The following is a 25,697-nucleotide window of genomic DNA, read 5'->3' on the forward strand; positions in this document are numbered from 1 at the left end:
ATCAGGACTTCAGATTAAACCCATATAAGTACGTAGAATTTGTCTTAATTTCATTTTCTCTCTCCTTTACTTTCCCTTATGTTTTTTTCAGTTGAGCATGACCGGTGTGTTGGTTGCATGTTATATGTGGTGTGGGTGTTTTCTTGGTATTTTATTTATACAGTAATATTAGCCCTTTTTCCTGAAGGTGGGTGTAGTTTTATGAATTGCTGGTTTCACACGAGGATACTAGACAGTGTCATCTACCAAATGCACGTCTTGTGGCAGTTATTAACGTACAGCACAGTGTGGTGTACATTTAATGTTTTGTTTTCATAGTGTTCTGAATTTTAATTTCTAACTCTTTTTTGTATCTTTGGTGTTAAATCCTTGCCTTATGATTTGGATATTCTACTAATTCAATTCAGTAAGCATTTTTTTTAGAACATTGTTACTAAAACTTAATTATAAAAATTATATTTTAATGGAATTCATAGGTCAAGGAGAATGTACTAGCCAGACTATTGACAAGATTTTTTGATTTCTTAAATGCTACTAGTTGATTTACCATAAATCACACATGTAGAAACTGAGAATATTCAGAATTTGGGGATTGACATCTTCCAAAAGTTGCAAAAATGTACCCTTGCTTAAATTTCTGTAGCAGTAATATAAAAATGTCTTACTGTAGCATGAAAGATAATTTTCTTAGTAGGAGGTAGAGTCATCTTCCCGATGTGTAAGAATCTGAAATAGGGATGTCTTCTCTTGGTTAAAAAATAGTGATGTACCAAAGTTTCAAAGGGCTTGAGACCCTCTTTTATAATTTTTTAAAATAGTCTTTTAAGCGTCTAGAAATTATATGTACATGGGAAGAAAATTGTTAGTTTTCCATAAGATTGAATTTGAGATGCTTTTTATTTCTCTATATGGGCTAACACAGACCTATAGGTATATAATGTTCTTGAAAAATCTTTTCCTATTGGTATTTTAAATACTCTGAAACACAAAATGCACTTAGAAATAGTGTTATTTTCTGGACCAGTGGTTAAGAATCAGCAAAAATGTTTTCCCCTGGACAAAATCTTACTAGTCTCCTCACTTATAAAACATCTAGAAGTAGAGCAGCTTGATGGGGGACAAGCCCTTGCCTTCGCAGCAGACCCCAGCTGCTCCCATTCCTTGTCTCCAAGGCGTTTCTGCAAAATCCTAGGGCTCTGAAGAGCACACTTTAATAAATAAGTAATAAGTAGCCAGGTAAAAGCTTATTTGGAAAATCTGTGAATATCGTCCCTGCTTGGGCGTGTAAATGGAGCAGTCTTGGAACCAGAACTTCATCCCCATCCTTTTTCCAGAGAGAATTCAGGTCCCAGAAAGATTGACACCTACCTTACATATCAGGTTTTAGTGAGTGGAAGGAAAGTCTGTAAGTGTCCTCGCTGCCTTGGCTTCAGAGAGTGTTGGGCATCCGAGACAGGGACTCCTGTCTCATGCCCCTCTGTCATCCTGTGCAGCCACGTTTCCTTCCTGGACACACGAAGAAAGGAAATACATACTGGGTTTGCTTATAAATCACTTACCCTTAAATAGAATGGTACTTAGTTAAGCTTTAGCCACATTTTCTTTCATGCTTTTATTTGTGGACAGATAACCACTAAAAATTACTTTCCATGTTGATTCCATTTGTAGAACAGCATAGGATAATTTTTTAAAATACATGCAAATGCATTTTAAATATTTACTTAAAATAAGCACTTTCCAAAGAGAATTTTTTCTCCCATGAGTCATTGTAAATATAAGTGTATATGTAGATTCTCTGTCATTATGTAAAAATTATTTTAGCCCAGGTATGCTGAATGTTTGCATTTTTACAGTGTACTTAAACCTAAAAATGGCTTCATAGTACTATCTAGTCTGCAAGAATAGAAAGCTAAATAAGTTATAGTAGAGTTATATCTATTTATAACATTTCTGTATGTGATTTACAGGAAGACCATGTACTCAGCTGCAGCTTCTAAATCCAGAACGATTTGCACGTCTTATCAAAGAAGTAATGAATACATTCTGGCCTGGCAGAGAGTTGATTGTTCAGTGGTATCCATTTGATGAAGACAAAAATCACCCATCTGTTGCATGGCTTAAAATGGTTTGGAAGAATCTCTATATACATTTTTCAGAAGATTTGACTTTATTTGATGAGATGCCACTTATCCCCAGAACTACACTAGAAGAAGGTCAGACGTGTGTGGAACTCATTAGACTCAGGATTCCATCATTAGTCATTTTAGATGATGAATCTGAAACACAGCTTCCTGAATTTTTAGCAGACGTTGTACAAAAACTTGGAGGGATTGTCCTTAAAAAATTAGATGCCTCCATACAGCATCCACTTATTAAAAAATACATTCACTCACCATTACCGAGTGCTGTTCTGCAGATAATGGAGAAGATGCCATTGCAGAAATTGTGTAATCAGATAGCTTCGCTGCTTCCCACACACAAAGATGCTCTGAGGAAGTTTTTAGCTAGTTTAACTGATATCAGTGAAAAAGAGAAAAGAATAATTCAGGAATTGCCAATATTCAAGCGAATTAACCATTTATCTGATCAGGGACTTTCCTCTTACACAAAACTAAAAGGCTGTAAGGTCTTGCACCATACGGCCAAACTTCTGCCAGATCTTCGACTCTCTATTTCGGTAATAGACAGTAGCGATGAAGCTACTATTCGCTTGGCAAACATGTTGAAAATAGAGAAGTTAAAGACCACTAATTGCTTAAAACTCATTTTAAAAGATATTGAAAATGCATTTTATTCACACGATGAGGTAACACACCTTATGTTATGGACCCTTGAGAATCTGTCCTCTCTTAAGAATGAGAATCCGAATGTGCTTGATTGGTTAATGCCATTGAAATTCATTCAGATTTCCCAGGAACAGATGGTGTCAGCCGGTGAACTCTTTGATCCTGATATAGAAGTACTAAAGGATCTCTTTTACAGTGAAGAAGAAACCTGCTTCCCACCTTCAGTTTTTACCTCACCAGATATTCTTCACTCTTTAAGACAGATTGGTCTGAAAAACGAAGCCAGTCTCAAAGAGAATGATGTTGTGCAAGTAGCAAAAAAAATTGAAGCCTTACAGGTCAGTTCTTGTCCAAATCAGGATGTTCTTCTAAAGAAAGCCAAAACACTCTTACTGGTTTTAAACAAGAATCACACGCTGTTGCAGTCGTCTGAAGGAAAGATGACCCTGAAGAAAATAAAATGGGTTCCAGCTTGCAAGGAAAGGCCACCAAACTACCCAGGCTCTTTAGTCTGGAAGGGAGACGTCTGTAACCTTTGTGCCCCACCAGATATGTGCGATGGAGCCCATGCGATTCTGGTTGGCTCGTCACTTCCCCTTGTTGAGAGTGTCCATATCAACTTGGAGAAAGCCTTAGGGATTTTCACCAAACCTAGCATCAGTGCTGTCTTAAAACATTTTAAAATTGTTGTTGATTGGTATACTTCGAAAACCTTTAGTGATGAAGACTACTATCAATTTCAACATATTTTGCTTGAAATTTATGGATTCATGCACGATCATTTAAATGAAGGGAAGGATGCTTTCAGAGCCTTAAAATTTCCATGGGTTTGGACTGGCAAAAAATTTTGTCCCCTTGCCCAAGCAGTGATAAAACCATTTCATGATCTTGACCTTCAGCCTTATTTGCATAGTGTGCCTAAAACCATGGCAAAATTCCATCAACTGTTTAAGGTCTGTGGTTCAATAGAGGAGTTGACATCAGATCATATTTCCATGGTCATTCAGAAGGTGTATCTCAAAAGTGACCAAGATCTCAGTGATCAAGAAAGCAAACAAAACCTTCACCTTATGTTGAATATCATCAGATGGCTTTACAGCAATCAGATTCCAGCAAGCCACAACACGCCGGTTCCAATACATCATAGCAAAAATCCTTCTAAACTTATCATGAAGCCAATTCATGAGTGCTGTTATTGTGACATCAAAGTTGATGACCTCAATGACTTACTGGAAGATTCAGTGGAACCAATTATTCTGGTGCATGAGGACATACCCATGAAAACTGCAGAATGGCTGAAAGTTCCATGCCTTAGCACAAGACTGATCAATCCTGAAAACATGGGATTTGAGCAGTCAGGGCAAAGGGAACCACTTACTGTAAGAATTAAAAATATTCTGGAAGAATATCCTTCAGTGTCAGATATTTTTAAAGAACTGCTTCAAAATGCTGATGATGCAAATGCAACAGAATGTAGTTTCATGATTGATATGCGAAGAAATATGGACATTCGAGAGAATCTGCTGGACCCAGGCATGGCAGCTTGCCATGGACCTGCTCTGTGGTCATTCAATAATTCTCAGTTCTCAGATTCAGATTTTGTGAACATCACTAGGCTAGGAGAATCTTTAAAGAGGGAAGAGGTTGACAAAGTTGGAAAATTTGGTCTTGGATTTAATTCCGTGTACCATATCACTGACATTCCCATCATCATGAGTCGAGAATTCATGATAATGTTCGATCCAAACATAAACCACATCAGTAAACACATTAAAGACAAATCTAATCCTGGGATCAAAATTAATTGGAGTAAACAACAGAAAAGACTAAGGAAATTTCCTAATCAGTTCAAGCCATTTATAGATGTTTTTGGCTGTCAGTTACCTTTGACTGTAGAAGCACCTTACAGCTACAATGGAACTCTTTTCCGACTGTCCTTTAGAACTCAACAGGAAGCAAAAGTGAGTGAAGTTAGTAGTACCTGCTATAATACAGCAGATATTTACTCTCTTGTGGATGAATTTAGTCTCTGTGGACACCGGCTTATCATTTTCACTCAGAGTGTGAACTCAATGTATTTGAAGTACTTGAAAATTGAGGAGACCAATCCCAGCTTGGCACAAGATACAGTCATAATCAGAAAAACCCCCTGCTCTTCCAAAGCATTGAGCGCCCCTGTCTTAAGTGTTTTAAAAGAAGCTGCTAGGCTCATGAAGGCTTGCAGCAGCAGTAATAAAAAGCCTCCTGCTGATGTGCCAAAGTCATCTTGCATTCTTCAGATCACAGTTGAAGAATTTCACCACGTGTTCAGAAGAATTGCTGATTTACAGTCGCCACTTTTCAGAGGTCCAGATGACGACCTAACTGCTCTCTTTGAAATGGCTAAGTCTGGCCAGTCAAAAAAGCCATCAGATGAGCTGCCACAAAAAACAGTAGAGTGTACAACGTGGCTTATATGTACCTGCATGGACACAGGAGAGGCTCTCAAGTTTTCTCTGAATGAAAGTGGACGCAGACTAGGGTTGGTTCCTTGTGGGGCCGTGGGAGTTCTGCTGTCTGAAATCCAGGACCAGAAGTGGGCTGTGAAACCACATGTTGGAGAAGTATTTTGCTATTTACCCTTACGAATCAAAACAGGATTGCCAGTTCACATCAATGGGTGTTTTGCTGTTACTTCAAATAGAAAAGAAATCTGGAAGACGGACACAAAAGGACGATGGAATACCACCTTCATGAGGCACGTTATTGTGAAAGCTTACTTGGAGGCACTCAGTGTCCTGCGTGACCTGGCCACTAATGGGGAGCTCATGGATTATACTTACTACTCGGTGTGGCCTGATCCCGAATTAGTTCATGATGATTTTTCTGTAATTTGCCAAGGATTTTATGAAGATATAGCTCACGGAAAAGGGAAAGAATTGACCAGAGTCTTCTCTGATGGATCCACGTGGGTTTCCATGAAGAATGTGAGATTTCTAGATGATTCTATACTTAAAAGAAAAGATGTTGGTCCAGCAGCCTTCAAGATATTTTTGAAGTACCTCAAGAAGACTGGGTCAAAAAACCTTTGTGCTGTTGAACTTCCTTCTTCAGTAAAATCAGGATTTGAAGAAGCTGGCTGCAAACAGATACTGCTTGAAAATACATTTTCGGAGAAGCAGTTTTTTTCAGAAGTGTTTTTCCCAAATATTCAAGAAATTGAAGCAGAACTCAGAGATCCTTTAATGAATTTTGTTCTAAATGAAAAAATTGATGAATTCTCGGGAATTCTTCGTGTTACTCCCTGTATCCCTTGCTCTTTGGAGGGGCATCCTTTGGTTTTACCATCAAGATTAATCCACCCCGAAGGACGAGTTGCAAAGTTATTTGATACTAAAGATGGACGGTTTCCTTATGGTTCTACTCAGGATTATCTTAATCCTATTATTTTGATTAAGCTGGTTCAGTTAGGCATGGCAAAGGATGACATTTTATGGGATGACATGCTGGAACGGGCACAGTCTGTGGCTGAAATTAATAAAAGTGATCATGCTGCTGCTTGTCTAAGAAGTAGTATCCTGTTAAGTCTCATTGATGAAAAACTAAAAATAAGGGACCCTAGAGCAAAGGATTTTGCTGTAAAATATCAGACAATCCCTTTCCTTCCATTTCTAACAAAACCAGCAGGATTTTCTTTGGACTGGAAAGGTAACAGTTTTAAACCTGAGACCATGTTTGCGGCAACTGACCTTTATACAGCCGAGCATCAGGATATAGTTTGTCTCTTGCAACCAATTCTGAATGAAAACTCACATTCCTTCAGAGGCTGTGGTTCAGTGTCATTGGCCGTTAAGGAGTTTTTGGGGCTGCTAAGGAAGCCAACAGTTGATCTGGTTGTGAACCAATTGAAAGAAGTTGCAAAATCAGTTGATGACGGAATTACACTGTACCAGGAGAACATCACCAATGCCTGCTACAAATACCTTCATGATGCGATGATGCAAAATGAAATCATCAAATTATCAATTGTTGAAAAGTTGAAACCCTTTAGCTTTATTCTCGTTGAGAATGCGTATGTTGATTCAGAGAAAGTTTCTTTTCATTTGAATTTTGAAGCGGCACCATACCTTTATCAGCTGCCTAATAAGTACAAAAATAATTTCCGTGAGCTTTTTGAAAGTGTGGGTGTGAGGCAGTCATTTACTGTTGAAGATTTTGCCCTTGTTTTGGAATCTATCGATCAAGAGAAGGGAACAAAGCAAATTACAGAAGAGAGTTTTCAGCTTTGCCGGCGAATAATTAGTGAAGGAATATGGAGTCTCATTAGAGAAAAGAAACAAGAATTTTGTGAGAAAAATTATGGCAAGATATTACTGCCAGATACTAATCTGAAGCTTCTCCCTGCTAAATCTTTATGCTACAACGATTGTCCCTGGATAAAAGTCAAGGACACCACTGTGAAATACTGTCATGCCGATATCCCCAGGGAAGTAGCTGTAAAGCTCGGAGCAGTCCCAAAGCGACATAAAGCCTTAGAGCGGTATGCATCCAACATCTGTTTTACCACGCTTGGCACGGAATTTGGGCAGAAAGAAAAACTAACCAGCAGAATTAAGAGTATCCTTAATGCCTATCCTTCAGAAAAGGAAATGTTGAAGGAACTTCTTCAAAATGCTGATGATGCAAAGGCCACAGAAATCTGTTTTGTGTTTGACCCCAGACAGCATCCGGTTGATAGAATATTTGATGATAAGTGGGCCCCACTGCAAGGGCCAGCACTTTGTGTGTACAATAACCAGCCTTTTACAGAAGATGATGTCAGAGGAATTCAGAATCTTGGAAAAGGCACCAAAGAAGGAAATCCTTATAAAACTGGACAGTACGGGATAGGGTTCAATTCTGTGTATCATATTACAGACTGCCCGTCTTTCATTTCTGGCAATGACATCCTGTGTATTTTTGATCCTCATGCCAGATATGCACCAGGAGCCACATCTGTCAGTCCTGGACGCATGTTCAGAGATTTGGATGCAGATTTTCGGACACAGTTCTCGGATGTATTGGATCTTTATCTGGGAACCCACTTCAAATTAGATAATTGCACAATGTTTAGATTTCCTCTTCGTAATGCAGAAATGGCAAAGGTTTCAGAAATTTCTTCAGTTCCGTCATCAGACAGAATGGTCCAGAATCTTTTGGACAAGCTGCGGTCAGATGGGGCAGAACTTTTAATGTTTCTTAACCACATGGAAAAGATTTCTATTTGTGAAATAGATAAAGGTACTGGAGCTCTGAACGTGCTGTATTCTGTAAAGGGCAAGATCACTGATGGGGACAGATTGAAAAGGAAGCAGTTTCATGCATCTGTCATCGATAGCGTTACTAAAAAGAGACAGCTCAAAGACATACCAGTTCAACAGATAACCTATACTATGGATACCGAAGACTCCGAAGGAAATCTTACTACATGGCTCATTTGTAATAGGTCGGGCTTTTCAAGTATGGAAAAAGTGTCTAAGAGTGTTATATCCGCTCACAAGAACCAGGATATCACTCTCTTCCCACGTGGTGGAGTAGCTGCCTGCATTACTCACAACTATAAAAAACCCCACAGGGCCTTCTGTTTCTTGCCTCTCTCTTTAGAGACAGGATTACCTTTTCATGTGAATGGCCACTTTGCTCTAGATTCAGCCAGGAGAAATCTGTGGCGGGATGATAACGGAGTTGGTGTTCGCAGTGACTGGAACAACAGTTTAATGACAGCATTAATAGCACCTGCATACGTTGAATTACTGATCCAGCTGAAAAAGCGCTATTTCCCTGGTTCTGACCCAACATTATCAGTTTTACAGAACACACCTATTCATGTTGTAAAGGATACTTTAAAGAAGTTTTTATCATTTTTCCCAGTTAACAGGCTTGACCTACAGCCAGACTTATATTGTCTAGTGAAAGCCCTTTACAGTTGCATTCATGAAGACATGAAACGTCTTCTCCCTGTTGTGAGGGCTCCAAATATTGACGGCTCGGATTTACACTCTGCGGTTATAATTACTTGGATTAATATGTCTACTTCAAATAAAACCAGACCATTTTTTGACAACTTATTACAGGATGAATTACAACACCTTAAAAATGCAGATTACAACATCACGACCCGCAAGACCGTAGCGGAGAATGTCTACAGACTAAAACACCTACTTTTAGAAATTGGTTTCAACTTGGTTTATAACTGTGATGAAACCGCTAATCTATACCACTGTCTTATAGACGCAGATATTCCCGTCAGTTACGTCACGCCTGCTGATGTTAGGGCTTTTTTAATGACCTTTGCTTCTCCTGACACGAACTGCCACATTGGGAAGCTGCCTTGTCGTCTCCAGCAGACTAACCTAAAGCTTTTTCATAGTTTAAAGCTTTTAGTGGACTATTGTTTTAAGGATGCAGAAGAAAGTGAGATTGAAGTGGAGGGACTGCCCCTTCTCATTACACTGGACAGTGTTTTGCAAACTTTTGATGCCAAACGACCCAAGTTTCTGACAACATACCATGAGTTGATTCCATCCCGAAAAGACTTGTTCATGAATACATTATATTTGAAATACAGTAGTATTTTATTGAACTCTAAGGTGGCAAAAGTGTTTGACATTTCCAGCTTTGCAGATTTGTTATCCTCTGTGTTGCCTCGTGAGTATAAAACCAAAAATTGTACAAAGTGGAAGGATAATTTTGCAAGTGAGTCTTGGCTTAAGAATGCATGGCATTTCATCAGCGAGTCTGTAAATGTGAAAGAAGATCAAGAAGAAACACAACCAACATTTGACATTGTTGTTGATACCCTAAAAGACTGGGCCTTGCTTCCCGGAACAAAGTTTACCGTTTCAGCGAACCAGCTGGTTGTTCCTGAAGGTGACGTTCTGCTTCCTTTGAGTCTCATGCACATTGCAGTTTTTCCAAATGCCCAAAGTGATAAAGTTTTTCATGCTCTCATGAAAGCTGGCTGTATTCAACTTGCTTTGAACAAAATCTGCTCCAAAGACAGTGCATTTGTTCCTCTGTTGTCACGTCACACAGCAAACATAGAGAGCCCCACAAGCATTTTAAAGGCTGTACACTATATGGTTCAGACTTCAACATTTAGAACTGAAAAATTAGTAGAAAATGACTTTGAAGCACTTTTGATGTATTTCAATTGCAATTTGAGTCACTTGATGTCCCAAGATGACATAAAAATTTTGAAGTCACTTCCATGCTACAAATCCATCAGTGGTCGCTACATGAGCATTGCAAAATTTGGAACATGCTATGTACTCACAAAAAGTATCCCTTCAACTGAAGTGGAAAAATGGACACAATCATCATCGTCTGCATTTCTTGAAGAAAAAATACACCTGAAAGAACTATATGAGGTTCTTGGATGTGTACCTGTAGATGATCTTGAGGTATACTTGAAACACCTTTTACCAAAAATTGAAAATCTCTCATATGATGCAAAATTAGAGCACTTAATCTATCTTAAGAATAGATTGTCAGGTATTGAGGAACTGTCAGAAATCAAGGAACAACTTTTTGAAAAACTGGAAAGTTTATTGATAATCCATGATGCTAACAATCGACTAAAGCAAGCAAAACATTTCTATGATAGAACAGTGAGAGTTTTTGAAGTTATGCTTCCTGAGAAATTGTTTATTCCTAAGGACTTCTTTAAAAAATTGGAACAACTTATAAAGCCCAAAAATCAAGCCACGTTTTTGACCTCGTGGGTGGAATTCTTAAGAAATATCGGACTGAAGTACATACTTTCCCAACAGCAGTTGCTGCAGTTTGCTAAGGAAATCAGTGTGAGAGCTAATACAGAAAACTGGTCCAAGGAAACATTGCAAAATACTGTTGATATCCTTCTCCATCATATATTCCAAGAACGAATGGATTTGTTATCTGGAAACTTCCTGAAAGAACTTTCTTTAATACCGTTCTTGTGTCCTGAGCGGGCCCCTGCCGAATTCATTAGGTTTCATCCTCAGTACCAAGAGGTCAATGGAACACTTCCCCTCATAAAGTTCAATGGAGCACAGGTAAACCCCAAATTCAAGCAGTGTGATGTGCTCCAGCTCCTTTGGACATCCTGCCCCATTCTTCCAGAGAAAGCTACACCGTTGAGTATCAGAGAACAAGAAGGTAGTGAGCTTGGTCCACAGGAACAGCTCGAACAAGTTCTAAGCATGCTTAATGTGAACCTGGATCCTCCTCTTGATAAGGTCATTAATAACTGCAGAAACATATGCAACATAACTACTTTGGATGAAGAGATGGTAAAAACTAGAGCAAAGGTCTTAAGGAGCATATATGAATTTCTCAGTGCAGAAAAAAGGGAGTTTCGGTTTCAACTGCGGGGGGTTGCTTTTGTGATGGTAGAAGATGGTTGGAAACTCCTGAAGCCCGAGGAGGTAGTGATAAATCTAGAATATGAGTCTGATTTTAAACCTTACTTGTACAAGCTACCTTTAGAACTGGGCACATTTCACCAGTTGTTTAAACATCTGGGTACTGAAGATATTATTTCAACGAAGCAATATGTTGAAGTGTTGAGCCGCATATTCAAAAATTCTGAAGGAAAACAGCTGGATCCTAATGAAATGCGTACAGTTAAGCGAGTAGTTTCTGGCTTGTTCAAGAGTCTGCAGAATGACTCTGTCAAGGTGAGGGGTGATCTGGAGAACGTACGAGACCTCGCACTTTACCTTCCAAGCCAGGACGGCAGGCTGGTGAAGTCTAGCATCTTAGTGTTTGATGACGCTCCGCATTACAAAAGTAGAATCCAGGGGAATATCGGTGTGCAGATGTTGGTTGACCTTAGCCAGTGCTACTTAGGGAAGGACCATGGCTTTCATACTAAACTGATAATGCTCTTTCCTCAAAAACTCAGACCCCGTTTACTGAGCAGTATACTTGAAGAACAGTTAGATGAAGAGACTCCCAAAGTCTGTCAGTTTGGAGCGTTGTGTTCTCTTCAGGGCAGATTGCAGTTACTCTTGTCTTCTGAGCAGTTCATCACGGGCCTGATTAGAATTATGAAGCATGAAAACGACAACGCTTTCCTGGCCAATGAAGAAAAAGCCATAAGACTTTGCAAAGCCCTAAGAGAAGGGCTGAAAGTGTCCTGTTTTGAAAAGCTTCAAACAACATTAAGAGTTAAAGGTTTTAATCCCATTCCCCACAGCAGAAGTGAAACTTTTGCTTTTCTGAAGAGATTTGGTAATGCAGTCATTTTGCTGTACATACAGCACTCAGACAGTAAGGACATTAACTTCTTATTAGCGTTGGCAATGACGCTGAAGTCGGCAACGGACAATTTGATTTCTGACACCTCCTATTTAATTGCAATGCTAGGATGCAACGATATTTACAGGATCAGTGAGAAGCTTGACAGTTTAGGAGTAAAGTATGACTCTTCAGAACCATCAAAACTTGAACTTCCAATGCCCGGCACCCCAATACCTGCTGAAATCCATTATACTCTGCTTATGGATCCAATGAACGTTTTTTACCCTGGAGAGTATGTTGGGTACCTTGTTGATGCCGAAGGTGGTGATATCTATGGATCGTACCAGCCAACATACACATACGCGATTATTGTACAAGAAGTTGAAAGGGAAGATGCTGATAATTCTAGTTTTCTGGGAAAGATATATCAGATTGATATTGGCTATAGTGAATATAAAATAGTTAGCTCTCTCGATCTGTATAAGTTTTCAAGGCCTGAGGAGAGCTCTCAGAGTAGAGACAGTGCCCCCTCTACACCCACCAGCCCTACTGAGTCCCTAGCCCCTGGTCTACGAAGCATACCTCCTCTTTTCTCCAGTAGAGAAAGCCATAAGACCTCCTCTTCAAAGCATCATTCCCCCAAAAAGCTCAAGGTGAATTCTTTACCAGAAATCTTAAAAGAAGTAACATCAGTGGTGGAGCAAGCTTGGAAGCTTCCAGAATCTGAAAGAAAAAAGATTATTAGGCGGTTGTATTTGAAATGGCACCCGGACAAAAATCCGGAGAATCACGACATGGCTAATGAAGTCTTTAAACATTTGCAGAACGAAATCAACAGACTAGAGAAACAGGCTTTTCTAGATCAAAACGCAGACAGAGCCTCAAGGCGGACATTTTCAACCTCGGCGTCCCGGTTTCAGTCAGACAAGTACTCATTTCAGAGATTTTATACTTCATGGAATCAAGAAGCAACGAGCCATAAATCTGAGAGGCAACAACAAAACAAAGAAAAAAGCACACCTTCAGCTGGCCAGACTTACTCTCAGCGGTTCTTCGTTCCCCCCACTTTCAAGTCCGTTGGTAATCCAGTTGAAGCACGGAGATGGTTAAGACAAGCCAGAGCCAATTTTTCGGCTGCCAGGAATGACCTTCATAAAAATGCCAATGAGTGGGTGTGCTTTAAGTGTCACCTCTCTACCAAATTAGCTCTGATTGCCGCTGACTATGCCGTGAGAGGGAAGTCTGATAAGGATGTCAAGCCCACTGCACTTGCACAAAAAATAGAGGAGTACAGTCAGCAACTTGAAGGACTGACCAATGACGTCCACACGTTGGAGGCTTATGGTGTGGACAGTTTAAAAACAAGGTACCCTGATTTGCTTCCTTTCCCACAGATCCCAAATGACCGGTTCACTTCTGAGGTTGCTATGAGGGTGATGGAATGTACTGCCTGTATTATCATAAAACTTGAAAATTTTATACAACAAAAAGTGTGAAGGTATTAAAAAAAAAGAGCTAGAGCTTGACTGTCATAGCACAAATGTGAATTGCTGTACTTCTTACGCTTCGTTGCCAGTTCTTTAAGAATTGTATAAAGCACATTGCAGATTACTGGGAAGGACTTCGGGGTTGTTGTTAACGTGAAAATCAGCGGAGGACCCTGACTGAATCTAAAAGAGAAGGATTTTGAAGACGGTGAGCTACAGAATTGCTAGATGTATTTGAATGGCTAGGATGGCACATTATTGAACTGCACTTTATGTAACCAAAGCTTAGAGGTTTGTTAGGTAAGAGTCTCCGTGTGTCTGTGATCAGGATGGGGTTACTTTTCTGTTTTTAACATAGTATTTTTGAAGGCGCTAATGAAACACTGGACTTATCATTGGTTTAAACAAATAAGGGGAATTAAGTATTTGGCGTTGTTCACTTCTTTAATTGGATCCTTTTTTGGATGCATTATTATCAGCTGGATCTGATTATGAATTTGTTGCAATTTTACATCTTAAATACTCAGTACATTTAAAAATGGTACAGTATTTTAATCCTGAAGATTACTTGATTAAGAGTATGCAGATAGTTCTTCTTAGGGTGCATTGAGTGCACTTTACATTTTTATTTTAAATGGTTTTTTACACCTTATGTTTACAGGCTTCCTATTTCATGAAGGTAACATATGGAAAACTTAAAATGGTGGCAGTTCTTATCAGCAGATGTTAATATTGCGTCCAAGAACTGCTTCCCAAAACAACATTTATCAATGGTTAGGACATTTGCTTTCTGTTTGTTTGTACATATTTTCCACAAATATCATAATTTATATTGCGTGATTGAACAGGATGCAATCTTTCATTGTCTAAAGGTGCTGCAGTTAAAAAAAAAAATCTCTTCTTTAAACATGGCACTTAGTGGAATTTTTTTGGATTTTACTTTGAAAACATGAAAAAAGTGTAAAATCATTGTGACAATATCCAGTAGTTTATAAAAGAGGAATTGTCAGCTTGCATTTTCCCCATGAATGATTCAGAACTGACATTTGATTTTCATCCTGTTTGAGTGTCCTACTATACTGTACTTACTTCAGCATATTTCTTTTGCAGAATGTAAACAAAAGGTAATGATAGTTTATATAAGTGTGCTGGCTGTAAATGATGCTAAATATAATATTTTATGCAATTAAGGGCTTATGGAATATATTAAAACTTTTTTACTTTTATGGTAATAAGGAATGTTTGTGCCTCGACTATTGTATTGCTTCTGGATGTGAAGCTGTGTAATTATTTCTGCTATTATATTAAGTGCCATACTTTTAATAAAGCAAATGTACATATCAAATTGTTGTAACTGGTATTTCTGAAAATCAAACTTAGACTCTTCCTTTATAACATTTTGATATATGCACATATGTGTATTTATTGGCAATATTTATGATAGAATTTTTTTATTATATTTTAGACTGGAATTTTAGTACATTCTTTTTTTTATGATTGTGTATTAAGTACTTGATATGTACTGGGTTTATTAGGTGCTAGTTAAGAGTTTTATTTTCCCTTTTTAGGGAATAAGACTAGCTGATAATGTATGTTATGGTGGGTGTGTGTGTGTGTGTGCATGTGCACACACACATACATATATTTGGACGTAGATACATTAAATATTACAGTTCTTCCATAGGTAGAGGCTGAATTAATATTTACCTTGCCTCAGGAGGGGGCTGCATGTCTGGGGCTAGTTTACACTTGAGCCCTAACAGATAGAAAATGTTCATCCTTATACCTGAGAGGTCTTCAAAACTAGGCAGACCAGGGCGAAGAGTTTTCTGTTCTGGTGCTTACCATATTCTGGGTCTTGAACTTTCTGGGATGTCTTAAAAAGTGCTTGCTACTTTGAAACTCAGATTCAGTACTTGAAATATATTTTATTGTTTTTTGATACTAAAATGTACACAGAAAACCTTGTCTGGCCATTGTGGTAGTTGAGCTAGGTGGAGTTCTGTTTTGTTTTGTTTTTTTTTTCATATACTTTAAAAAAAAAAAAAGGTTCATAATACCTTATATACGACCCTTGGATCCAAATGTATTTTAGAATTTGGATATTAGAAAGTTAATACAAGCATTCCCATTTGGGTTGGTAGCACTCTTAAACACATTAATATTTCTGCCATGAAACCTATGAATACGCACCCTAACTTGAGTATGTAGGCCTGACAGATAACCTCACCTGAATTCCAGTCAGATCTTGCCACCAATAGTTTGCAGCAGGCATATTTGGAAAGTGTTCCTATTTTTGAAGCTTCTTAGATTTTGAAATTCAGGATGGGGCATTTTTGATGTGAACTAACTTTTGAATTTTATTATTTCATGCTTTCCCACAATTTCACTTTTCTTATTAAAAGAAACGTGGAAACTGCCTGTGTGTGGAATAGCCACTCCTGAGTAGCACACAGTCTAGCAGGTTCTGTGCTGCCAGATGAGCGGAGGAGGGGGTTGGTGTTGATGGAATCTTTCATAGCATCTGCGAGGAAGCTCGGAGAGCCGTGCAGCCCAGGTAGTTTAAAAAGCAGCAGGGAATGTGACTTCTTGATCTCTGGGTTGTGAGTTTGAACCCCACGCTGGGCATAGAGATTACTTAAAAATGAAATCTTAAAAATAAATAAAAGGAGTGAATGAATGAGTAGCAGTGGGGAGTTGTTTGTGGTGGGGGGGGGCGGTTGGGAGTGCTGAGAGCCCAAGGGATGTTGGCAAAATGTTCAAGTAGTGTTTAATAAAATAAAGAGCAGTTGTTCACGGGTCTGTGTTCGACGCATGGATGTGTGGGATTCTCTTCCCTGGGTGCCAGTCGACGTCTTCCAGACTTTGTATGTTTTGTAGCTCTCGAGGGTAAAATTTGTAGTGCTGGTAGAAAAGAGTAATTAGAGAAGATTTTAATTAGTCCTGTATTCATCAGGGTTCTACCTGAGAAACAGAACCAGTAGTAGATGTCCAGATGTAGATACATGGGGAGATCTATTTCCAGGAAGTGACCAGTGACCGTGGGGGCAGTGGGGGCGTGATCCAGAGTGTGACCCACTTGCCCGCGGCTAAAGCTACTAACTGCCCATGGGATGTCCTCGCGCTTTGGCTTCCAAAGGTTTTTTTCGTTCTCTTGTTTGAACAAATATGGTTTAAAGTAGTGCCATTCATTCATTCATTCACTGACAAACAGCTCCGGAGCACCGCGTGCAGGCGTTCTGTCAGGTGTTGGGGACGGATAGGTGCACACGCCATCCCAGAAGTGAAGCTGCACTGTCTATTCAGCTAAAAATGGATTTCGACCTAGCAGTGCCCTTAGATCCTCTTGTTCTGCCTGCATGTTTACACCCGATACAAAAGTTTATTTGGTTTTGAAACAACAGCGAATCTGAAATGGAATTTAAAAGAGGGCAAACTGCTAAGGTGGAGTAGGAATTGATGTTTTAAATCAGGGAAGGAAGAGGCAAAAAACTAGATAGACACCACCTAACAGCCTTTCTGAACAGCTTCTGCTCTCCTTCACTGACCCCAGAGCAGTGGAGATCGACCTGGTGGCTGGATTGCAGGGGGACGGCCGCCAACATGTAGCTCACTCTTTCCTTTTACTTTGAATTTGGCTGCCTTCAGAACAGGGACATCGGTCCATCCTCTTCCACGTGGCGAGCTGTGGGAAGTCAGGGGCCCACAGCTCTCCCTAAGATGGGAGGGGGTCCCGTAATACCTGGGTCTTAGGGGAGTCCATTTTGCGGCAAATTAAACTCTTTTACTATTAAATCTGACATGTTGATCTTCATCTTTCTGACTTGTACCTACTCAGCTGGTTTGGAAATTGAAAAAGAAACAAGGGCTGTTTTTTGAGGTCACTCAAATATCAACATCGATAGTTTCCAGCACTTAGTATATAGGAGTACTGGTGGACACAGCTCGTTACATATGTTCATAGTCGTGACCTTGGACTTTCAAGGAACATTTAAATTAAATTGCATAATGTGTTTTAAAAGATAGGTTTATGTACTATATTTTATAATACAACCTATCTAAAAGTTTTGATTTTGACTGGGGATAAATTCCTTATCGCTCTGGAGAATGCAGCTATCTGCAACTTCTTTCATGATTCCAAATAACATTTTTTTTTTTAAATATTGTCTTTTTTTTTTTTAAAGATTTTATTTATTTATTTGTCAGAGAGGGAGAGAGAAGAAGCACAGGCAGACAGAATGGCAGGCAGAGGCAGAGGGAGAAGCAGGCTCCCTGATGAGCAAGGAGCCTGATGTGGGACTTGATCCCAGGACGCTGGGATCATGACCTGAGCCGAAGGCAGCCGCTTAACCAACTGAGCCACCCAGGCGTCCCCCAAATAACATCTTTTATTGAAAGGGTTCTATCCTCCATAATTCCTCCTTGATTCTTTTTCTTGACCTTGTGCCAGCCAAGCTTGAAGATATCGGTTTTGCACAAACACAGAGCAAGAGAGGAAATATGGCCAGGCCAAGGCAGCACTACTCACCCGGACAGTAGGAACGCTGTAGCAGGAAAGCAGACGTTAACTGAAGCAATCAGGGCTTTACTAAACGGAAAAGGGGCATACCAATTTATAACCTAAAAATACCCACCCCTTGTGAAACTTTGGGTGCATTATATTTAGAGCTGAATTTGCTCTTAACCACTCAGGACACACCTAATTTTTGTTTTGTAATTTCAAGCGTTTATGCCCAGAAGTTTGGAAATCCAGGATTTGTTCTAAGCAGGCAATGCTGTCAATTGACCTCGTTAAAACAGCATGAGAAATCAAAAGTTCACTTTTCTACTTTCAGTTCTGAGACTGCAGAAAATGAATCTGAACTCGTGTTTACAGTTATAAATCCTATAAATAGAAAGTTGCAATGCTGTTGGTCCTACCACATCTTGTGCTACGTGGAGATCCTAATTATAACAACTGGTGAAACACAAAACCAAACCGAACCAAACCCACCAGTCTTTGTGACGACTGGCATTTTACAAGTGAGTGAGGGGCTTATACAAGGCCAGCCTGTTTTCATAGGTTCACTGTGTCCTATTTGACTTATATAGCAACACATACAACCAGCTGGTATTAAAGCTACTTTCAAAAATGAAGAGACTCTGATTCTATGAAGTAACATCTAGTCTTTACTGTTGTGTAAGAGGTTAACACACAGGCTGGGCAGTTTTGAGTCCCACCACCTATTAGCTGTTTGATCCTAGTGGATTTTGGTTTCTTTACTTGTCGAAAGAATACCACCCCATCTACACAGTTCTCATGCAGGTTGGTGTTTGGATGGAATGAGACAACATACCAGAGATTTTCGACACGAAAACAGCTGTTCATATGTAGGATCACATTTCAGTTTAGTTCCACTAGCTGCTGCATGGCCTTCTGACTTGTCCTAGCTGAACCTTTTTTTAATTACCAAGTAACTTGGGAGAAAATATTACCTCAAGCCACTGTCATGGGGATTAAAGGAAGGAAGACAAACTGAAGTTTATGAAAAATGTAGGTTGATTTTTATTGCTTATGACTATATATATAAAGAAAACATGATTGATTTTATATGATTTATTCCTTTGATTACATATTGAAAATCGGATCAACCCAAGTCCCCTCAAAACCTGACGATTTCTTGTGAAACCTGACACACTTTGCATTAAAATGAGAGAACTTGTGGGTTTGGGTGATACAGTGGGAACAGCACATAGAACTTTGGGGGCATTTTAGTATTGATGAATGTTACTTTTATGGGGAGTTAGATATTCACAGTTGAACAGCATAAATTAATTCCACAGAGCAATTAAATATTTCATTGTAGATTGATTATCCACAAGAAAGAAAAAGTCACAATGGCACTGATGAAAATAAACCTAGTGGAATAAAGACTTTTTATTTTGGCTCTTGCCAGACTTTTGTGTCTAATATGCACATACCACTCTGAGATGATGTATTTCATCAGAACACCATCACTGGTACATTTTTCTGAGTTCCTTTTGAAAGCGTGCCCTCCTACTTTCCCTCCACCATCCACCAGGAAGTCAAGTTGCTTGGTGTGAAGGCTTGAGGTCAGCGTCTATAAAGCTCACTGAAATGAGGCAGGTGCTCCGTGGACAACTCAGGGGCTTTAGAGACAGATGTGACTGTTTTCATGGCACGTGGTACCTGCGCCAGCCACAGACAGGTAAAGCTTCCCATCCGGACACACACAGATTTCATACAGTCTTTGTGAGTTGCTGGCGGCACCCTGAGTCCCCTGAACCAACTTGGGTAAACACACAGTTTCAGCATCAAGCACAAGCTGTTTGGGAGAAAACAAGAGATGAAGTGGTAAAGGAGAATGAACACGATAGCATGAAACTCCTATCTCAAAATGCTCCAAACAGATTAGTTTCTTCTTTGCAAAGAAAATGAAATAAGCACCTGACTTGACTTAAGACATTATCAGGCTCTTTTAAAGCCTATTTCTGTTTTCCATTCAGGCAGGGGCTTAATAACTCCTTCTCCAAACTGAAAAGGAGTCTTTTTTTTTTTTAAACCCATTGTGCTAGTTGAGCTAGGAAGATTTATAATGCTATACTAAAAATACCTTTCAGAATTATCTGAAAAAAAAAAAGTTTTGTTAATTCACATGTCTTGTGACCTATTTTGACTTTATGCTAAATCACCTTCTCTACCCCCGTTAGGATAAAATACAGGCCTCAGAAATAAATTCACCTAAATAATTTTTACCTCCGAATGTTGAAATTTCTGCTGGTTTTGTTTTCCTGTGAGAGGCCATTAACTTTATCCTATTAGCTACAACCATTTCCCTAACTTCTAAAATATTATTTGAAACTCAGCGCCTTCTCATAGATGTGGAAAAAGCAGTAGATACACAGACCAAAGCCAACTAAAATTAAATGAAAGCTATTGGGATTTTTGTTTTGTACCCATGACAATTTAGTTACATTGAAATGTAAACAGATGGCCATGAATTGAGGTTGGGAAATCTTTTTGGGAACAAGGAACCAGGAACCGTCCCACCAATCTTACCCATACCGGGGCATTTACTTATTAGAAGGAATTAAACTATGTCATGGGTGGGCATAATGTTTTTCCTTGCAAACAATGTTGGACACTTCCTCTCATCCATGAACTCTGCTTTTTCATAACCCGATGCTTGCAGTCTGTATGCCCTCTTGGAAGACTGACCACTGCCATGGGCAGCAGTGGGTGGAACAGTATTAAAAGTATTAGAAGCAAAGCTTTACCTTGTGGTCTGGGACACCATCAGAGTAAATGAAATTAAATGTGTATTGTATTTTTTTTTTTTTTAATACAGAACCTACTTATGCTCTTGTCCAGTGCTTTGGGTTCTGTGGCTACCTGGTTTTCATTAATGTGCGTTTAGCTTTTCCTTGTTGGCTTCTCTGCTCTCGTTTCTTATGGTTAACCAGTGAATATGTTTTCTAGTTGTTATTTTTTTTTCTTGCTCTTCTAGCAAACTCTAGTCACTAGCAGTCTACATACCCCTTCCTTGATCACCTGCATTATCTTTATGGGAATATATCCCCTCACTTTGAACTAGCTCCCAGTAATAAGGGACATTAACTTAAGAGTCAGGCTATGTACTAATATAAAAATGGCACCTTATTTGTGGAAATAAGTGAGACTATTTCAAAACTAAAATTAGTATTTTTTTTCAAGGTAATAGGTAATATATTCTAAGTATGAAGTGACATTATAATTTAGTAATGAAATTCCAAAATGCTTGACTTCCATTTTTGCATTTATCTGCTCTTGGCACCATAAATTCTTAAATTACAACTTGAAAGGGCTTCACTGGATGTCTTTTACATTCTACTAGCAGCCTGCCAATGGACAGGTCCTGTCCACACTCATGAGCTGCCTCTCATGGCCTCCATTTGCTGCCTCAACCACACCTTCCTCTTAGTATCAAATTAATATAATAATTTCAAAATGTTGCCACCCATATTACCACATTGCTTTCTCACTGCCCTGTGACATAGTTAAGCAAATCTTATTTTTCCTACTGACAAATGAGAAGATAGGTCCAGGTCTGGAGAGGCCTGTTAATGTTCCTGAACTCAGGTAAGGAATCGATCTAGTACTAGAGCAATCAGTGTGGAGTAGAGAGGGCTTTACTGCCTCATTATGGCTTTGGCTTGTACCAGCGAGGTTTTATTTCTGGACTTGAAGTTCCAGACTTTACCCTTATTGTGGCTGACTTTTAAAGCTCTAATTTTTCATATTTAATTTTTATTTAAACATAATTTGATGTGAGCAAGCATAGCCATGAAAGGCAACAACGGGTCATGGTTGTCATTTACAGCTAACGCCTAGTGACCCTGCCCCATTGAGAGTAGTTGGATCAGTAGGTATGGAGGAATTGATAGTTTCTGTCTGCTCTGAAAGTCATCAGGACATACCACAGGAGCTTCATACACCAAACTCACCATTCCATCACTACTTTGAAAAATGATATCCATTTGAGAAAGAGCCTCAATTTTCCCAGCATGAGCTTTAATATGAACACCCTTTGGGGCATCCATGCTTAGACTGCGTGTGGGTGATTCTAATCTGAAATGAGGGAAAGAAACAACAAAAAAATAGTATTAAAAAAAAAAGCCACCCAAGGATTCCCTCATTGAATGGCTTTGCATACAAAATACAATTAATAAAGTATATAGCATCATGATGTCTTTCTTGAATGCTAATCTAGTATACATTCTTTACCAAGAAATACAGAAATAATGTGCAGTAAAGAAATTAACTTCCCATCAATATGAGTCTACAACATTACTATCCTCTAAAAACATATAAAAACATTACACAGCTGTACCCCCCACATGGTAGTTTCAGATGGCAGGGTTAAGCACTCTGCATATCACACCAGAAGAAAATGCTATTTCTGAATAACTTTGTAGAACTATCTTTTTACTGAAAACACAAACATGTCTGGGAAAAAGACAAACTTATGGGTAAGACGTTCATTGTCTACCTCTTCATAAAGTGGAATGTAAGATTAGTCTTTAGGTTTTGTTTGCATTTATTTATTATTATTATTTTTTTTAAATTTAGGAGGATTAGAGGGCAGATGTGAAGATTTCTTTTGGGAAAATACTGAACTGATACGGTTGGGATACAGAATGGAGACTGCCTCAGCTGGCTTTGTTTTTGCATAATTCATCAGAATCTCCTTGTGACTAAATCACACTTAAAGAACCAGGAGTATATGAGTCAGAGAAATTCCATTCGGTTCTGCCTAAAAAATACTAAATTTCCACCAGGTGGCACGACATGATCACTTGAAAGATTTTTTAGAGCCTCAAACCCAACCCGACCCAACTCAACCCAACCCAACCCAACCCAACAACCTAACCTGAAAGGCTGATTTGATTGAAATGTTTAAAGATCAATGAGAAGTGGAACAGGATACAAAACAGTCTGTAATCCTCTCACAGCAGAGTAAGATTAGAGTAGGCAGTGGTTAGAGAGAGAAAGGGGAGTGGCTCCAGAGGAAAGAGGTACCTTGGGTCATTAATTTGCATTTGAACTGATTGAATATTTATTCTGTAAATGTTTAGCTCAGAGGAATTGCTGCCTTTAATTGGCGAATTTTTGTCTACCACTTTTTGTCACAGAAAACAGTTTCATTTTTTTATGTACATCTCAATATGTAAAATTTGATCTGTTACACATTTTGAAATTTATGTTTACTTTGAGTACAAGGAAACAGAGACATATTTATAGAATTTACTGGTCAAATTATGTTAAGCTTAGGTTATGGGGAAATGCTTGAATACATCTAGATGATTTGGTCTGCTGACTGCCTGCCCATTTTGCTATTTGATGTCTGTTAGTTGTCTATATTTTTCCTGCCTGGATTGATAGAAAAAAGGGGGAGGAGATGGGGAAGAAAAGGAGGGGAGGAAGACATGTAGCAACTTACCGAGGTCTGGTCCATTTCAGGCAATCCATTTGTGATTTTAAAGATCTTAGTGAAGGTGAGTTTGTATCAAAGATTAGTCACTGAACAACAAAATGACTTCAATAGGGCCAACTACTAGTTTTTAATCACATTATAATATGGTGCTTCTGGAATAGCAAATTCCCCTTTTCATTGTTTCTAGCCTTAAAGATGAAATATCTCAATTCAGCACAACTTGGGACACATTCTACCAAAAAAGGCTGTGATTAGAATGTTCTGAAGTATACATCTCCATGAACACACTGAAGAGCAGTCAGACATAAAACAACTCAGTTTTTTCTCTTTTGTTATATTTACTTTGCTACTTAGATATCCAACCCTTTCATCAAATATGTGAATATATAAATGTTTACTCATCACTTATATGAAGAACAAAAAATTTTGAACAGTGACCCAGAAATATACCAAATAAATAAGCTGTGTGTGTATACACATGCACACACGGTATAATATACCTTCGCCCATATTCACATTTGAATTTAGAGAATATAACTAGTCAAGCATGTATGACTGTAATATTTATTGCTCATGTCAAGTTAGTGTCATTCAAACAAAGGGGAAAAATTACTGAAATTTATAGATAATGTTTTGATTTTAAGCTCTTTCAGGCTTACATTAAGCCTAAATTTTGTAAATAGGATAAGAGACCAGGAAGCATAAATACAAATTGACAAAAAAAGCTGGTCTAGAGGTAGCACTGGCCAAATCATGCAAGGGCTAGATTATGTCCACTGATAGGCAATGCTAACACTAAATTATGTTAACTGTTTTGGTCTTTGATCTAAAAGTGTGGGGAATAATGTATTTAGTCATTTAACCCTTATTTATTAGGCCCCTATTATGTGCTCTTCTAGATTTATAGAAAAACATTAGCAAACAAGGCAGACCAGCTTTCTGCCCTTAGGAATCTAACATTCAAGCGGCTTAAAGGACATAAGCAGAGGAATGACAAGATTACCTTTTGGCTTTAAAAATATCACTCTATAAAGACTGGTCACAACAGATGAACAGAAGCAGAGTTCTGCCCTCAGCCCTCAATTACATACAAATGCTGGATAAAATACAATCAAAAACATTAAAACACATACTAGGCATAAACAACAGCAACAACAACAACAACAAATCCAGAAAAACAAAGAGCATTTTCATAGTGCCAGAACAGAAGAACTCGAAACCAGAGTGATGAATGGGAGTTGAAATGCTGGAACCCTTGGAGGCAATGGGCAGATAAACGCCTTGTGGGCTGGTATTTTAAATTTCTACAGGGAAGGAGTTGTGGCCGATTGTGGGGGGCAAGGGAACAGTGTTTGGAAATGGGCTCTGGGCATACAGATGGGTGTTGAAACAGCATGATAAGAACCCTAAAGCAGGCTGCTCATTCTGGAATGCGAGCAGAAAGTCTTAAATCACGCATTACTGTAGAACCCAATCCACACACTATTCAGGCCTCCTATAAGCCCAACCTGAGAAATAGCCCTGAAGGCTGGCTTCAGAACAGTGCCCCCTGCAGGGCCCTGGCAGAAGTGAATGTGAAACTGACTTTAACGCAAAAGTTAAAGAGTCTCCATGACAACTTCTCCCAGATGAAGAGCCAAAGAGGATGAGCTCCCAGACAGAATTTTCAAACCACATGGGAGAATCTGCCAACACGAGGAACTGGAAATAATAGAGCAGTCAGAAAGGTGCTCACACTAAGTTTAGAGAATCCAAAGTGATAAATTAACACTCATAGAACAAGACCAGAATAGAAAAAGAAAGATTTAAAAGTCAGGTAAATAGAAATTTATGAAATTAAAAAAAAAAAAAATAAAGTCTTCTGGTAGAGTGAATAGTAGACATGTCATATAGCAAAAAGAGAACAGGACACCGTAATGTAGATTTGGTATTTTGGTGAGAAAAGAAGAAATGTAAAAATTGAAATACATGTTTAATGTTTTTAAAGGCATAAAATAAAGCACAGAATTTCAAAGGAAACTAATGACTTTTAAATACAAATGTAAAAATTACCTAAATGGGTGATACAGCAATTTAAGAGCTTATTTAGTAATTAAATAAGATCTGGCCAGGGGGCTTACAAATAATGTAATTTCAAAGCAGTGAAGAACAGATATAATGTGTTTTGAGATACTTGCTTTAACCTTTATGTGATATTAAAGTATCTC

The 25,697-nt window shown here is 38.7% G+C and overlaps 2 protein-coding genes across 3 annotated transcripts in view; one reads left to right on the forward strand and one right to left on the reverse strand.

Moving 5' to 3' along the window:
* The window catches only part of LOC111159907 (sacsin molecular chaperone), a 42,319-nt gene extending 27,457 nt beyond the window's left edge, over positions 1-14,862 (forward strand). Inside the window, exon 7 of the mRNA XM_022522586.1 lies at positions 1,968-14,862. Within this exon, the coding sequence (XP_022378294.1) occupies positions 1,968-13,525 (11,558 nt within the window). The 3' untranslated portion in view covers positions 13,526-14,862. The remainder of the gene's footprint in view (positions 1-1,967) is intronic.
* Positions 14,863-19,445: 4,583 nt separating this feature from the next.
* The window catches only part of LOC111159921 (sarcoglycan gamma), a 142,273-nt gene continuing 136,021 nt past the window's right edge, over positions 19,446-25,697 (reverse strand). Inside the window, exons 7-8 of one of the 2 annotated variants that reach the window (XM_022522603.1) lie at positions 22,001-22,124; positions 19,446-19,842 (exon numbers count right to left, since the gene is read on the reverse strand). In XM_022522603.1, coding sequence (XP_022378311.1) covers positions 19,669-19,842; positions 22,001-22,124 — 298 coding nt within the window. In that variant the 3' untranslated portion in view covers positions 19,446-19,668. The remainder of the gene's footprint in view (positions 19,843-22,000; positions 22,125-25,697) is intronic. The other variant, XM_022522602.1, reaches the window with a different exon arrangement.

This window comes from Enhydra lutris, unplaced genomic scaffold (assembly GCF_002288905.1).
Source record: "Enhydra lutris kenyoni isolate GAN:26980312 unplaced genomic scaffold, ASM228890v2 scaffoldscaffold71, whole genome shotgun sequence".
Lineage (NCBI taxonomy): Eukaryota > Metazoa > Chordata > Mammalia > Carnivora > Mustelidae > Enhydra > Enhydra lutris.